The sequence below is a fragment of the Antedon mediterranea genome, chromosome 3 (assembly GCF_964355755.1).
Source record: "Antedon mediterranea chromosome 3, ecAntMedi1.1, whole genome shotgun sequence".
In the NCBI taxonomy this organism is placed as follows: domain Eukaryota; kingdom Metazoa; phylum Echinodermata; class Crinoidea; order Comatulida; family Antedonidae; genus Antedon; species Antedon mediterranea.
In genome coordinates, this window is record NC_092672.1 from 2,586,697 (window position 1) to 2,602,470 (window position 15,774).

The following is a 15,774-nucleotide window of genomic DNA, read 5'->3' on the forward strand; positions in this document are numbered from 1 at the left end:
CGAAATGTTGCGTAAACGGCGTTCCATACACTTGAGCACACTGCACAGTGTATTAATATACGAAAAGATATTGAAACTTAAGCGACTTAAAATTAGGTCCACTTGAGCACAGTGTATTAACACGAAGATATTGAAACTTTAATGACTTTAATTTATTTCTATTTATATCACTGTGCTCCACTGGCGCCAAATTGGGTCCACTTGAGCACAGTGTATTAAAATACTAAAGGATGTTAAAATGTAGTGTCTTTATTTTTATTTTATATCACTGTGTCCACTGGCGCCAAATTGTCCACTTAAGCACAGTGTATTAACATACGAAACGATATTAAAAGTAGTGACTTATTTTTATTTTAAATCACTGTGCTACCCTGGTGCTAAATTGGGTCCACTTGAGCAGTTACCGTAGTACTATTTCTATTATTGAAGTTAATAAAGGCATAAATGGTGCTCCGTAGAGAAGTAGAGAATGCTCAGTCGTCAGCAGAATGACGCTCTGAATAATACCAGTGATTTGTAAAAGCCGAAGCTCACTGGATATACACAATTTTTAGGAAATAACACTCAATAGGTGGCGCTCGATTACTAAAATGTCTCCCTCTACAGACTGCAAAACTTTTATCTTAAAGATATCTTTGCTTTTATTCGGTTTTTTGTTAAGCATGGCGTATCGCAGACGAGAAAAATTTAACTTCACTTGTTTTCACAGGTAAATTGAAAAGCTGAAATCTAACAACGGTTTAACCATTATTTTGTTGATGTACAATATCATACCTTAAGCAACAAATACTAGGCTATTTCTATAATTACTTTGGCCAGCCAGCCTGTCAGCGCACAACATTTCAACAACAACCTCACAAGTCAGCAGAGAACGAGGGAGATCGAGGCAGGCAGCCCAGCCCAGCCAATCAGGGGACAGGGCCGAGGGCATACTAACTAGTAGTAGCCTAGTCTTAGACATAGTAGTGTAGTAGGTCTGCCTAGCTAATAGCCTTCTGTAGTACTGTAGTGCACTGGTGGAGGTCTAGTAAAAGTAGGCCCACCTTCATGTTAGCTACATAAAGATAGAAGAATGCAGTTGTTGTGAAAGGGGTCTCACGCTTGAATATCCTGTCCAGTTTGCTCATTTTCATGTAAATCAGCTGGTTGAAATGCAGGGTTGACCCCACCAGGATAGGCTGGTTATTAGTTTCTTAGGAGAAACGGACACAACCGGAATTGACCAAGATATTTGGATTTACTGCTTACGGATACTTGTGTGATTTAGGACAAGCGGGACTGTTAAGGTAAGCCTAGTAGCTTTCATTACCAGGCCATTCCAGCACCGACCTAAAATCACAACATTGGCGCTGCGAGCAAAAGCTCGGAAATCTTTTTTTTTGGTGGGGAGGCGGGTGCCTTGATTGCCAGCTGGCATTCTTAACGTGATCGGGTTGATTGCGAGGTATTTCGTCCTCTGCTGAAATTATTAACTTATCGCTGTGGCTAAAGATACGGTACCGTATTCTAACTTCTGTTTACTAAAGATACGGTAAAATTGCATTACGTCATAACCAGCCAATGGGGTGCTGGTACTTGTGTGACGTCATCGTATAAGGACTTTGTGGATTTTTTTTCATATCGCGAAAACAGTGTAGTGATCAACCGCATTTTCTTTATGCTTTATTTATCGCTATTATCGCCGTCGTGTGTGACAAAAACTAAATGTAGCCTACGTCTGTTATTATTATTGAAAAGCCATGTTGATTTTAATTCTAAAATACAGAAAACCGTTTTAAAAGAGGCCCAGGCCTACTTACTACGTACTATGGTATAACCTCATTATATGAGTTTGTTTGTGTAGGGAAAGCGGATGCCAGGCTGCATGGCCAGCTAGCTGCATATGTGTGCGCTGATTTCTGTGACTCGTCAGCCCTGGGGCTACACTGCTGTCTAAATCATAGTATTTAAGGGCCCCTTTATTGTCCGAATTTGCTTGTTGTTTATGGTCACCATTGTAAACAAAGTTTTTAAAAAATAGAGGCCTAAATAGGCCATTTGGAATCAAAATAAAACCCTCATCTGCAGGGCACACACATCCACGCAGCCTGGCGCCGCCGATAGGAATTCTCTACAACAGACGCGATATGAACAAAAAATCCCCAAGTCCTTATACGATGACGTCACACACGTACCAGCACCCCATTGGCTGATTATGACGTAATCCAATTTTACCGTACCTTTAGTAAACAGAAGTTAGAATACGGTACCGTATCTTTAGCCACGGCGTTAACTTATTGTACTTACGGTGCATTTGTTAGTTTATTGAAGTTGGTATATTTATTGAAGGTATAACATACCGGTAAAGTTAATCACGCAGTATTGTGGCATTTGGATACTTGCTGATTAGCGTATCGACGGGGTAGTCGATGCGTACCGGGAGTTGTATTTATTTTGCTATAGTTGAAGTATTAGTGGACAGTTTATTACTATTAGGCCGTATCACCTGGTAGGGTACTAGGCGTGGCCGTTGAACTGAGTGGCACTGCTAATTTTTAACCTTGATTGTTTTTTATTGATAACATCTTTTTCGTCCGTCAGTCAGGTTTTTCATCTTGAGAAATTATATTGGCTGTGCGTATTATTGTGTTAACCTCACAGTGGCATTATCGCTCTCCTTTCTTTGCATCGGGGGAAGGTTTAGTGGTAAGTGTTGTTAAACTGTATTGACGTCTTTTTGAATAATCTAGTTGTTTCTCATTGCAGGTTTGCTGGTGAAATATTTTATTATATTTGCATCTCCAACAACCATTTTGCAATATTGTGTGTGTGTTACTGCATTGACGATATTTTATTCTATTGTTGGGCCTGTAATTTTTATTACGTCTGGCGGTATTTTAATTTGTATCGTACTCTTTGCTTGATAACATCTGTTATCTCACACTGCAGCTAGTTTTACCATACTGAAGATCGTAAAGTGTTACTACAACTTTTATTCCGTGCCAGTCTGTTTTCTTCTGGAAAGCTTGAAGACTGTTCACGTGATTTGTGACTTCAACTTCACACGCTGATTTTCACTGCCTTTCTGTGGAGGGGAGTGGTCTGGTGATCAGTGTTCGTTGAGCATTACCAAGATCTGGATTTGAAGTATCGTCATCATTTGAATGCTGTGCAATTGGTGAATGTATCACAAATGTTTTAATAGTTTTATGCCCATTTTGATATTCCAGGCATTGGTATTTTATGGCATTTTACATTTCTAGTTTATACACAGTATTCATCTTAAACCGGACAATTACCAGTGGCACAACATACCTTTAGATACATTTTAATGAAAGTCTTTGACCTCTGGCAATACTTTTATACTTTTTAAGTGTATCGTATGTTTTAAAGGATGCCTCATGTTGCAATAAATTTCTGGACAGAGCCAGATCTTGTCCATCTACTAGGAAAGAGAGCTAGGAAAATTACTGATTGGAGGTCCAGATTTGGAAATATTAGAGCCTGTGACTTAGAATATTTAACTGGAATCAAGTGCTCGTTATCCAAAACGACTCGCTGGGATTTCGCACCGAATCCTCAATTAGTGAGTAGTTGGGTTCAGAACACTAGCAATCCTCAGCTGTTCCATGCAGCACAAGTTCCATTTGGAACTTATTCTGGTGATTTACCTGGTGGTAGTTTCTCATGGAGACACACCAGTACCAACCAACCTAGTTCTGACCACAGAGAAAAGACAGATTCAGGTTGTAGGAATACTCACTATAGGTATGCAACCAAAGCAGAATGTCGACCAATATCTGAACTGTTAGCTTTAGACTCTAGTCTTAATGTACGGGGTCACCATTGCACTAAAGGTAGTAAAACCTCAAAAACTAGATCTGTGTCTAAGCTTTGTAGATTACTGACAGAGGATTGTTTCAGTGACTCTTCTAGTAGCTCTAGTCTTATGGACTCCAGCTCTAGTAATGATGAGAGTTGTACAAGTGACGAAGATAGTGATCAGGATAGGGCTTATGGTAAATATTCTACGAGTGTTCAATCTAGAAGACGACACTCGCATAGGCATTCCCAACGATCACAAAAACTATTGAGACAAAAAGACATTCCCAAGTCTCTAACTTTTAATGGCTGGGATGATGACTGGTATCCTGTTAAGAAACGGTTCAGATCTTTCGCAAAGGCGCAGAACCTTACCACCGGGGATAGTAAAAATGCCCTTTTTTGGTGTATGGAGGGACCTGCGGCGAAGTTCTTAACCAATCTTTTAAGGATGGAGCCAACATTAGACTTCAAAGAGGTGATGGATGTCCTCAGTGTACGTTTCGGAGACGGTGAGCGGTCTCTGAAACAGGAACGACGCGAAACTATAGAAAAATGGGGACGTAGAGTCATGACGGTAACCGAGAGAGCCTGTAGTGATCTACCTAGATCTAGAGTGCAAAAGCTACAGGTGGAATGGTTCTGCACTGGGTGTCACGACAAGGAAGCTGGTGAGTATGTTTCACGGAAACATTGTGCTACTATCACAGAGAGCATGGGAGAAAAGTCAGAAATGACTTAATGCCCCGTACTAGGTCTATGACTTATACTCTCTGTAGCTCAACCCATCATCACATATCATCACACGAAGATGAAGCCGAAAACCATTATCAAGCTTCTGAAATCTGGAGTAGGCCGAAAGCGGAGTCATCAATTGGAGAAGAGGACGTGCCCAATGGGAGATCTCTTACCATGATGAAGGCTGCAGGGCGGCAAGGTAAAAACAGACTTCCTGGCACATCCGATGAACTCCAACTTTTGCCATCTTACTCTTCACCAACATCGGACATGCTTCCTGTAGCAGACCCATGTATTACCATGGAACAACTAGAGACCACAAAACGAGGGTGCATTTTACCCACTGGTGAAATGCCTAACCTTGTCACACCAACAAGTGAATTGACAAGAAAGAAGAAAAGTCAAGAATCGGTGTCAAAATCTGCCCGTGCTAATCTGGATTTCCCAGTGGTTGACTCATGGTCGGCTAGCATTTCGGGTCAGGAAAAGACACATACAGCACACACCACAGCTCTTGACTTCACAGTGGTTGAATCATGTTTAGCCACCCTTGTTGAAGACCTAGAAGAGAGGATTAAGGTACCAGTGCCTGATTTCCCAGTGGTTAATACAGGGGAGAAGCCAGGCAAAACTAAACCCGATGGTACCAAAGAACCACGTAGACGACGGCAACTACCCACCATTCCGGTAGAGTGGCCTGAACCAACATGGAGTCCACAAACTCCAGAACAAAACAGACGATGGCCGCAACTACCTACCAATCTGGTAGATAAGCCTGAACTACCTCGACGAAGACGGAGATTACCTACCGTTCCGAAAGAAAGACAAACTGTGGTATCCGCTCTTTCTGTTGCTGATATCCGATCTGCCAGTATTGGAGTCTGTAACACTCCAGTGACTTCGGTCACAACTGGATCTGATCGGACTAGTTGTAAACAGGCTGCGAAAGATGTGGGGTCGACTACAGTGGAGGTTACTACCGTATCGACAGACCAACCCCAGGTTAGAATGGTAACTGAAGTACCCTCTGAACACAAGGTAAGTATGCTTTGTCTTTCTGGTACAGAGTTTACGGTGACATCTTCCTTTCCTATCAGAAAGCAAGCCCGTAGCTCTCAACGGTTACATTCTTGGCTACTCACCCCGACTAGACCTGGGGTTCTACACAGCAGGGCTGAGAGAGTAGACCCCAAGCTAGCTGGGACGATTCCGTGGGATCCAGGAGGTGAAACTTAATGGATGCTGTCACTTCTGACTGCGCTTTCTGAGTGTAGTCTACAAGAATCTTGACGGAATCAAACTGGAATTGTGCCCATGACGACGGAGCAGTTGAGTTGACTCGTTTCTACTGGAAACCTCAACTTAACTCACATCAATATCAACCTGCCAAATGGTTGCATTACTTTTGCTCGTGGCAATGTGATGTACATTTGTTGAACTCAGGTTGATCTTGGAAGTTGCTGCGGATGGTAAGTATAGTGATGCAGGAGCTGATATCTGTACATCAGTATGCCTCCTGAGCTTCACACTTACCATGATGATGTAGAAGAAGACGTACAATACCCACATTTCAGGGAGTTTCCCCGGTATATTCAAGCTAGTGTGAGAAAGGTGGAATGCTTCCCTTTTAGAATGGGGAGGTGTGTTGTGAAAGGGGTCTCACGCTTGAATATCCTGTCCAGTTTGCTCATTTGCATGTAAATCAGCTGGTTGAAATGCAGGGTTGACCCCACCAGGATAGGCTGGTTATTTAGTTCTTGTTTTTTTCAGGTGCAGCTGAGAAATAAGACGGTGGTTTTAAATCATGACAAGCTGGCCGATTTTAATTTACCTCCTCTTTCTTCACCTACAGATCCGGATGCAGGACCGTTGTATTGTCTATGTCGCCAGCCCTGGGCCGGCTTGTTTATGATACAATGTGACTATTGCAAGGTGTGGTACCACGGTGCATGTGTGAATATTGCACTATCTGAGGCCTGGGACATTGACTTATATCGATGTGCGGACTGCAAGTCCTCAGTTAACAATTAAGTACTCACGTTTACCTTCTCTTCTTCCTCAGATATGGATCAGTTACCGTTTGCTGACGGAAGTGATACGGAGATTTCCGAGATGGAGGAGGATGTGCTCTTGGCTAGTCCGGGGGTACAGGAGGAACTGACGGTGGCTGGGAATACGGGAGGGGCTTGCCCGGCGGCGAGCACCCCAGCCAAGGGGAAACCGATCTGCCATCTGATGACCCCGAAAGAAGAGGCAGCGGCTGGGGATACGAGAGGGGCTTGCCCGGTGGCGAGCACCCCAGCCGAGCGGAAACTAAAATGCCATCTGGGATGTGGTCCAGTGAGCAACATACGGGTCCACGTCACGAAGACGCATGCCCCGGCATGTTTCCGGCCACTGGAACGGAGTTCTTGGCGGAGGGCACGAGTGCAGTGGCGGGCACTCACCAGTTTGGCAGCGGAGGGCCTTGGTAAAGGCAGAACACCAGAGGACCTGAGATGTCTCCTGAACGCCCAGCACCTTATGGGGGATGGCACTGATGTCCTACCTCCGGATAGGAAAACTCGTAGTGCCATCCTTATGCTGACACGGGTGAATTGGGGGAAAGAGGCCCCCGCCTCTCACGATAGCTCCGGTTATCAGTCACCCGTCGGCTCTCATACACTGGCGCTGTGTGATCGCTCTCATCGCCTCTTTTGGTGAGGAGTTGGTGAAGGAGTGTGGTCGTCGGGCTGAGGAGGAGGAGCCGGCAGTGGACCAGATCGCCAAAAAGTCGACAAAGAGAAGGGCGGCAGAGGGAGAACATGGAGAGCGACCGACCAAGCGCGATGCCCCGGCACCAAAGGATGGTAGATCAGTGGCGGCGCCACCGATTGTGCGGGGTACATCGGCTTCGCTTGGTTCGGCACCCAAAGTGTTCGATGCTTGTTTTCACCTGGACCGGTTGCAGAGGGACCTGCAGCTTTCCAGACGAGCGGACCTCTGGGACGTGGAGCGAGCGGTGCGGGTGAGGAGTGGAACACAGCCTGTGGAAGTGGTAGGCGAGATTGCCCTGTTTGGCGATCCAACCACTTACCCCACCGAGCGGGAGATTGGTGGACTGGCGAGGAACGGCTGTGCGGTGGGCTTGGGAGTGGCTCCTGGCTGCTCGCCGACAACGGTCCAATTCGATAGGCTCCTGGCCTTAGCCCGAACTCGAGATGTTCGAGTAATCGGGAGAGTGGGATTGGACCATTCGGCCCCGCCTACAGATTGGCCGAGACAAGATCTGCTGCTAAAGAGGGTGTTGGGTCGTTGCTTGGACGGCCGCCACCACCGCATCCTGTGTCTTGAAGTCTCTGGAGTTCAAGGCGATGTCGCTGGGGAGGAGTGCCACTATCGCGTCTTGGACATCTTGCGTCTAAGTCGTGTGTCGAAGGAACAGCGTCTGCTTCTGGCAGACTACGCTTCCACGGAAGCCGTAGCCACCGCCTACCTTCGACATTTCCCCAGGACATACTTTAGCGTGACCAGTCGAGTGACGGGCTTTACGGCCGATCAACGCAAGGGCCTGCGTTTCATCGCTACCAATGAAGATCGGCGATTGCTGATGGGGTCCAACGGACCGGATTATCCTCCTGCCGGATACCCAGTTGGAGCACCTCATCTGCTGTGGGCGACCGCCGTCGCCGTGGGACAGGTGCTCGACCGGAGCCCCAGGCAGGTCACTGATCTGACATGGAAGAACGGTCGAGATCTCCTTTGAGCCCCTGGCTCACCCACAACCAGAAGTTTTCAGTTTTCCAGAAGTTTTCCGTTTCAAAAGAACATGGTTCTGTTTTACATTTATTTTCATTTATATCTTTCAGGTATCTAGGGAAGCGGAGGACGGTGCTACAGGCATGTCCCACGGCTAGTGACTACCTGAAGGGATCGTTGGAAGCGGTCTACATAGCTACGGGTATTGGGTATTTTTTCACGTACGAAAATCACCCGGTTTACCCCCGAGGTGGATCCAGGACGGGGTGCCCGCTTTTCAAACACGGGAGGAGTGTTGTGAACGGCGCCCGCTGGGTAAACAGACCACCCCGCCGACCGAACGAGGGCGTCGCCCCGATAGCTTGATTTGCATACAGGGGGTATGCAAATGTTAACGTGGGACCTTGACGCCGCCCGAGCTGGTCTATTCGAAGCAGGAACCAAGGAGAAACGGACACAACCGGAATTGACCCAAGATATTTGGATTTACTGCTTACGGATACTTGTGTGATTTAGGACAAGCGGGACTGTTAAGGTAAGCCTAGTAGCTTTCATTACCAGGCCATTCCAGCACCGACCTAAAATCACAACACAGTAGTTTGTGAAAATGATGAAAGAATAAATTTTTTTTTATATATATATAGGGCTTAGGCTAGGCCTATATAACTTTATTCACAATTGATTGAATATATATTTATACTGAGTAACCTCTTCAGTCAAAGACTGGTCTCCCAGAGGGCCCAGTTGGTGATCAGTGGCTGTGATGTACTAATACACCGGGGTAACCCCCTACTCGTCTCGAAAGATGTACTAGGTTCTTTAAAGTGCACACGAGCTAGATGTGTACACTGGACCTACGGTTTATAGTCCTTATCCGAGAAGACTCGTTCTACCACCAGAACCATGGAGTGAGTGAGCCTCGAACCCCTGCCGATGTTATGGCTACGTAATTACGGTTCCACTGTCTTAACCGCTCGGCCACTCACTCCCAGGTATAGTCTGGGCTCCAGACGGAGTTTTTTCTTAATATTAGTAAAAATATAAATATTTTTGCACATATGGCGTTTCATGCGTGTATTACTTGAGTTTGGATACTCCGTCTGGGGAAACACGCAAAAGTCACGTGGTTTGACACCAAGAATTCTTGGTGCATAGATTATCCGGTTGACTAGTTTCAGCTGCATGCGATTGGCTACTCACTCGTACACTGTTTTAATATTCATATTTCAGAATTTCAAAGACTCAACAACAAAGATGGTACATGGTACGCATGCGCTATGTTACGTTTAGACAATGTGTACTTTGGGTACATTGATGAAAGTTTTTGAAGGCTAGAAAGGATTTTATATGGATCATTTAATCAGGGAGATGTAATTTACATCTCCCTGATTTAATATTACGCAGAGATAATTTGATTTAATTCCCACCCAGACCTGTCCTGTTCTGTGTAGTAGTGGTGTAGCCCTGTTGTGTGTGAATCCTGTTGTGTGCCGGTGGTGGTATTATGTAGGCCTACCTTATTGGCGTTTTATTTGGCAGGTCATACGTGCGAGTTGAGTAGGACCTACGAAGGAGGCCTAGGCTAAGGACTAAACAATTAATAAACAAAACAACTTGGCAACACGATTTCATATTTTAACAATCTCGATCGTACATTCAGCACTGTACGTAGGCCTACTCGATCTTTTTCATTTTGAAACAAAATGATCATTGGTTGATTCGAAATCCATATTTACATACCGCCCGCCCCATATAGCGAAATACGGTATGATAACCTACGTCATTCTTATCGGATGTTTGCGGTCTGCAAATCTATTTCTATACGTGTTTCACGTGTATTTTCAGACAAAAATCCCGGTCGAAATAAAAACAAATAAATTATAAAAAAAACAATACAGACTTGGGGCAAGTCTATCTCAGGTAATACAAAGTACATGCAAAATTAATTGAGGTTGTGAACGGGGTAAAGCTGTAAGCTAATGCTTTAGACGCAAAGCCCCTTAATGAATGATTGGAGGTAGGCCTATTGCTAGGCCTATATGGTGTTAACTGTTATTATAGGGAGATAGGCTATGCTATGTGCAATTTGAACAATAAGCTTACATTGATAAATAATGCCAGTTAGGCCATGGAGTAATTACTCCATGGTTAGGCCTAGAAAAAATGTAAAATAAAACGATTTGGCTATAGGCCTATAATAATGTTTTTATAAGAGAGATGATAAATTATTGAGACGGAAAAAGACTTTAAGTTTAAGAGAAAGAGTGATCCGCTCGCCGCCAAGTGAATGAGTGTTGTCTGAGGAGTGCTGATGAGTGAACAAAGCTTCCCCTTTTATGCCTACTACGTTTCCTGTTTATTAACACTGTATTTTGTGTTCAACAAATTGTGCAGCGCAAGGAAATCCTTGCACAATTTGTTCTAACAATGGCATTATATTTATAAATAAAGGATTTAAAATCATTCATTTTTTTACATTATTTTGGTTAAAATAAACTAGGCTCTAGGTCTAGGCCTATAATAATGCTAGGCATACTTTTATTTATTATACACTTTTGGTAATTCTAGTCTGACCATAGATGGATATATTGTTTTGTTTAGTTGAGTCATTTCTTATTTCCTAGTGTGGTAGGGGATGTCACAGCTCAAAAACAAACAAATTATTAAATTATTAATTACAATTTCAAAAATCACCATATGATATTTATAATAATAGTGTAATAATATTAATAAAGGTGTCAGCCAAACGTTTGTGCCGGCATTCTCATCTTTATTACATACAGATAGCAACTTGTCGGCTTCAGGTAGCCTTTCCAAGTGTTTTTTTTAATTAATCTTTTTTTCTTTTATACAAGACCTTAACCAAAAACAGTGTAGAATTATCGTGCTGTACAGTATAAACAGGCCCTTAGTACTGTACTTTAAATAGTAACAATATGCTTGAATTAATGTGCCCTGTTTGAATGGGTCATTAAATACCTAGACCTAAATGGGTGTTTCACCGACAGAATAAATAGTAAATCAGACTAAACAATAATAAATTAAAATGTAAACTGTTTTTGAGAAAAAAGGCAATGAATATCAATGAAACTAATATAATAAAACCTCTATTAAGGGGTCATCTCCAGGACCCAAGAAGTGTCCCGTTTACAGGGTGCCCCTGATTAGAGGCATCCCAACGTAGGAGTTCTACTGTTAACTCAATAATAATAATACATCCCATGTTTGTCCCTCTACACCATCTCAACAGGAAAACGTCTTTGCTGAGTGCGTATCCTTAATCCTACTAATCCCAATACTAATAGTGTGATCAAACTAATCCATCATGACTCATTAGGACTGCGGTTTGGTAGACCACCACCTGTAAATCCTATACAATCAATTCTATTTATAGTAGTAAACAAATTGTTTATTTGCGGTTATACATTGACAAACAATTTCCACTTGAATAATGGATTACCGGTGGTTAATGCATCAATTACCATACTTAACTACATTACTACCGGTATCATTAAAGTATTGTATTAATTACGTAATTTGTGGGTTTTATTTAAGATCAATTTAACAATTTACTAGATCTATCATTCATGCATTAAATTAAAGTTTATTTGCTGACAATTCAACTGCAAAGTAGAATTATATTTACTGTATAATTATTATTTCTTTATTTAATGTTTTTTTTATAGAAAAAACTATGATGAGAATAAATGTTGGCATCAAACAGGATTTGAACCAAAGAGCTTGGAAGTGGTAGGTAAGCTGATACTTACTGTATGGCATTATTTGGTATGAATAGACCTTCGTATCCATCTTTATCATGCCCTCCTTCTTATGGTGAGTTTTTCCACATAAATTAATCCAAATGCCAAATCTTTAGTGTATTTTTACTCTAGCGCCCTCTGTACAGTATTTTTTTCCTCTCTGCAATGCCTATATTGTAGATTGTTTTCAACTGCCCTGGCAAGGGCCGATTCCTCTTAATTATTTTTTCCCAAATATGCTGCCTACTTTAAAAAAAAATATCACTTGATCACATAATTCAACTTATCACATGACTACTTTTGCATTGTATAAAAGTCTGAATTAATACAGTCAGTTCTCCCAATACTGTACTCTCCAGAAACTAGAAACGCTTCCAAAACCAGACTTCTCTTTTTTTTAACCATTAAAAACACATTCTGAATATCAGAATTTCCTGAAATCCAGACATATTAGACCATTTCAAAAGTGTTCGGTATCGGTGAGTGAGATGCTGAGATAAAAGATGCAATAAGTGGTTCCAGTAAATGCCTTTTTACTATACTTGTATGTGCTTTCATACATTTTTATAGAACATGTAGGCCTACTGTAAATGTAATAACATCAATAACAAACACGTGCCACCATATTTTTTCATAGAACAAGTAAACAGGTGACTGCCACCACACACTTTCATGGTACTAGCTACTTGCGTTACCACACATTTTCCACATAAATGTACAGTAGTATTAATAAATGCCTCCATTCTTGTTCATAGAACATGTAGGCCTAGTGTAACATCACTAACATGTGTCACCACATTTGTTCATGGAACACATAAGCTTAATACTTTATCAGGTGACTGCCACCGCACACTTTCATGGTACTAGCTACTTGCGTTACCACACATTTTCCACATAAATGTAGTAATAATAAATGTGCCTCCATACTTTTTCATAGAACATGGAACATCACTAACACGTGTTGTCAAACATTTTCGTGGAAAATGTGACATAAACACCAGTTCTGCACATTTTGTCCACTGGGAAAAATGTTACAGAAAAACATGTGCTAATTCTTGGTTTTTAAAAGGAAGTTATGTTTTCTCAATCATTGTAGTTGGTGGTGTTATATTGACGTCAATCACGATCTTTTCCTCTATCGGCTAATCCGTCACACCTACAACAATAAAAAAGTTTGGATTACTTCCGAAACTTCCATCCATCGTCAATAACCAACTCGTAGGTCATGCTCCTTACTTGCACCTGTTTTATCATTATGTCCTGGTATAGTTGACTTAAATCAAGGTCACCCTGTTTGCTATAATCCTAAACTGGTTTGTGATTTTAATCTTTAAATATTCGCCTAACATGTAATCTTTTTATAACATCTGTATTATAAATAATTATCTAAGTACTGTATTCAGTAAAACATATATTAGTACAATAGAATCCCTTCTTTCACCATCCCTATTAAAGGGACACTTCCCCTTGAAACGAGCAAGGGGGAAGTATGTAGTAATACTCTGATGGCTAAACAACCCTATTCATTGTTGGGTCCAAACGGTGTCCCCTTAATAGAGGCACTACTGTATCCCATCCAGGTTCGATTTGTGAATTTTGTTCAAACTTTATTAAACAATTATTTTCTCCATTAAAAAAATGAAGTAAAATCTATAAAAAAAAATGTTTTAAATTATATAACATGATTAAATTGATCAAAATTCTTGTAATTACAAACTTCAAAGAAACTTTATTTTACTTTACATGAATATTAATATCTTCACCTGATTGGTCCATTTTGATACATCACCTAATAACAAAGCACTCAACCAATCATAGAATCCCAGTCACACATGAGCGCTTTGTCATGCTTCAGTGAATCTGACTTGTATAAATCCATTTTACATAGGTGAAGTAATCTTATTTACAATAGAATCGTCTAAACTGAACCTTGACAAGTCGTTGTCTCTTTGGATTTTTTATTTAATAGTGGTTGTCGCTTTGATCTACATACAATAACGATTGGTATTTCTGTGCAGTTTATATAGAGTTTGTTTTCAACATGGCCTATTCTGGCCCTTTATCTCTCACTTGTTTTTTGTGTCTTCTAACATTTTCAACTGGCACAATACCCAGGTAAGTTTACTAATCAGTTGTCCTGCCTAAGGGCATTATACCGGCATGAAGTTATAGATAGAGGCTGTCTACAGGTTGTCTTAAGTAAATAACTTTACGTGGGTCTATCATTAATTACTAGCTCCGCATGACATTCATGTTCCCGCATTTCTAATTTAATTTCTGATACAATTTTCTTTTTTTAGAAGAAGGTGAAATTACTAAATTGTTTGAATTTGAACGTTAGGGTAATCCCTAGTACTATTTTAAGATATTAAAAAAATGTATTTTTTTAGTAAAAGAACCCCATACGGTACTTCCTCAAGTCTAAAAACGATCCCCTTTTTACAATTATAGTACAGTGAAAATAAATCGAAATATACGTACTGTAACTATACACGTTTGTTTTATTTAAGCCTCAATTATCTGTATTTAATTTTTATTTGAACTTGATAGAATTTTTAAAATATGATTCACAAAATTACCTGGCCTTGGCCTCTCATTTTCCAGTACATAACAAGTGTTGTTACAAATATTATAAATTATTATATCTTTACAATAAGACACAATCTACAGCAGTACTTAGGTAAAAGCCAGTAAGGGCGTTTTGAAAGTTTTTGAAACCCTCCTTTTTTCTGCCCCCATCTGGTTTATATGAAAAGAAAAAGATAATATTCATAAAGAAATGTACTGTATTACTGTATGTTGTATTGTGTAGATTGTACTTTAACTATGGCTTGTTTACCTGTAAGGCTAAATACATTTTAATTTGAAAAATATTTTGTTTTTGTGCCAGAATAATTGCTGTATTCATAGTATTGATTGGCTCTTCCTTTTATTCGTTCCATTGTCACCATCAATAATCAAACTCCATTCATTTTCTTTGATCTTCCACTAACTGTTGAAAAAGAATAGCCCAGGAAATGATATTCAAGATCAGGGTTAATATGACTATGAGATCTAAACAAACGGTGGCTTATTAAATCTAGTTCGGTCACTCCCACAGTGAAGCTAAAATCTGACCGCTGCATTTCCCCCTGCTAAGACCTTTACAAGCCATTGAGATTCTTATCTTTAAAATTACAGATACCGTATTTAGCATAATAATAATCTAAACTTTTCTACAAACAATTAATTTCTGTTGAGTTTCTCGACGTTTCGATCAATATGCTTTGAGTGAGAATGCAGAAAGTCCAGGAAACTGAGAAAACTCAACAGTTCTTTTCAGAATTAATATACAGTAGTTGGCGTACCACAAACTTTATATCAACATTTGATTTCGCCATGCAAACCTTTAAGCATTATTTAATTCTTCCTTAAAAAAATAATGTTTAATACTCTATTTTAAATCTACAGTAAACATATATTGATCAAATTAAAAGAAAATAAGTATGTACTTTAAGAATGTAAATTAAATATTATAAAATGTTTTTGTAATAAAGAAAGCAATGATTTACCACATGTACAGTATTCCCCAAAAAAATGTCAAATCTATTTACCATATAAATACTGTAAATTTATGTTGAAGAATGAGTTACATTGTGAACTATATATGTCAATGACCTAAACAAATGTCATATCAATCAATGTTCGACATGAAAATATGTTTTGCAATGTTTTTATGCAATTTTCTATAAAAAAA

At 40.6% G+C, this 15,774-nt stretch overlaps 3 protein-coding genes across 3 annotated transcripts in view; all 3 read left to right on the forward strand.

Moving 5' to 3' along the window:
- The first annotated feature begins 667 nt into the window (after nucleotides 1-667).
- LOC140043345 (uncharacterized) lies at nucleotides 668-7,568 on the forward strand. The gene is made up of 2 exons (XM_072087847.1): nucleotides 668-709; nucleotides 6,602-7,568. The coding sequence occupies exon 2, from the start codon at nucleotides 6,604-6,606 to the stop codon at nucleotides 7,240-7,242; it is 639 nt and encodes a 212-aa protein (XP_071943948.1). The 5' UTR covers nucleotides 668-709; nucleotides 6,602-6,603; the 3' UTR covers nucleotides 7,243-7,568.
- Nucleotides 7,344-8,435, forward strand: LOC140043532 (uncharacterized). Its single transcript, XM_072088055.1, has 3 exons — nucleotides 7,344-7,388; nucleotides 7,490-8,218; nucleotides 8,388-8,435. Exons 1-3 carry the CDS (start codon nucleotides 7,344-7,346, stop codon nucleotides 8,433-8,435), a joined length of 822 nt encoding a protein of 273 aa, XP_071944156.1.
- Nucleotides 8,436-13,937: 5,502 nt separating this feature from the next.
- Nucleotides 13,938-15,774, forward strand: part of LOC140043534 (complement C3-like) — a 57,257-nt gene continuing 55,420 nt past the window's right edge. Inside the window, exon 1 of the mRNA XM_072088060.1 lies at nucleotides 13,938-14,153. Within this exon, the coding sequence (XP_071944161.1) occupies nucleotides 14,080-14,153 (74 nt within the window). The 5' untranslated portion in view covers nucleotides 13,938-14,079. The remainder of the gene's footprint in view (nucleotides 14,154-15,774) is intronic.

Coding starts and splice junctions, on each gene's coding strand:
- LOC140043345 (XM_072087847.1), top strand. CDS start 6,604: ATGGATCAGTTACCGTTTGCTGACGGAAGTGATACGGAGATTTCCGAG.
- LOC140043532 (XM_072088055.1), top strand. CDS start 7,344: ATGGAGAGCGACCGACCAAGCGCGATGCCCCGGCACCAAAGGATG. Junction 7,389..7,489: donor TGCCCCGGCACCAAAGGATG/GTAGATCAGTGG, acceptor GACCGGTTGCAG/AGGGACCTGCAGCTTTCCAG. Junction 8,219..8,387: donor CCGCCGTCGCCGTGGGACAG/GTGCTCGACCGG, acceptor TATATCTTTCAG/GTATCTAGGGAAGCGGAGGA.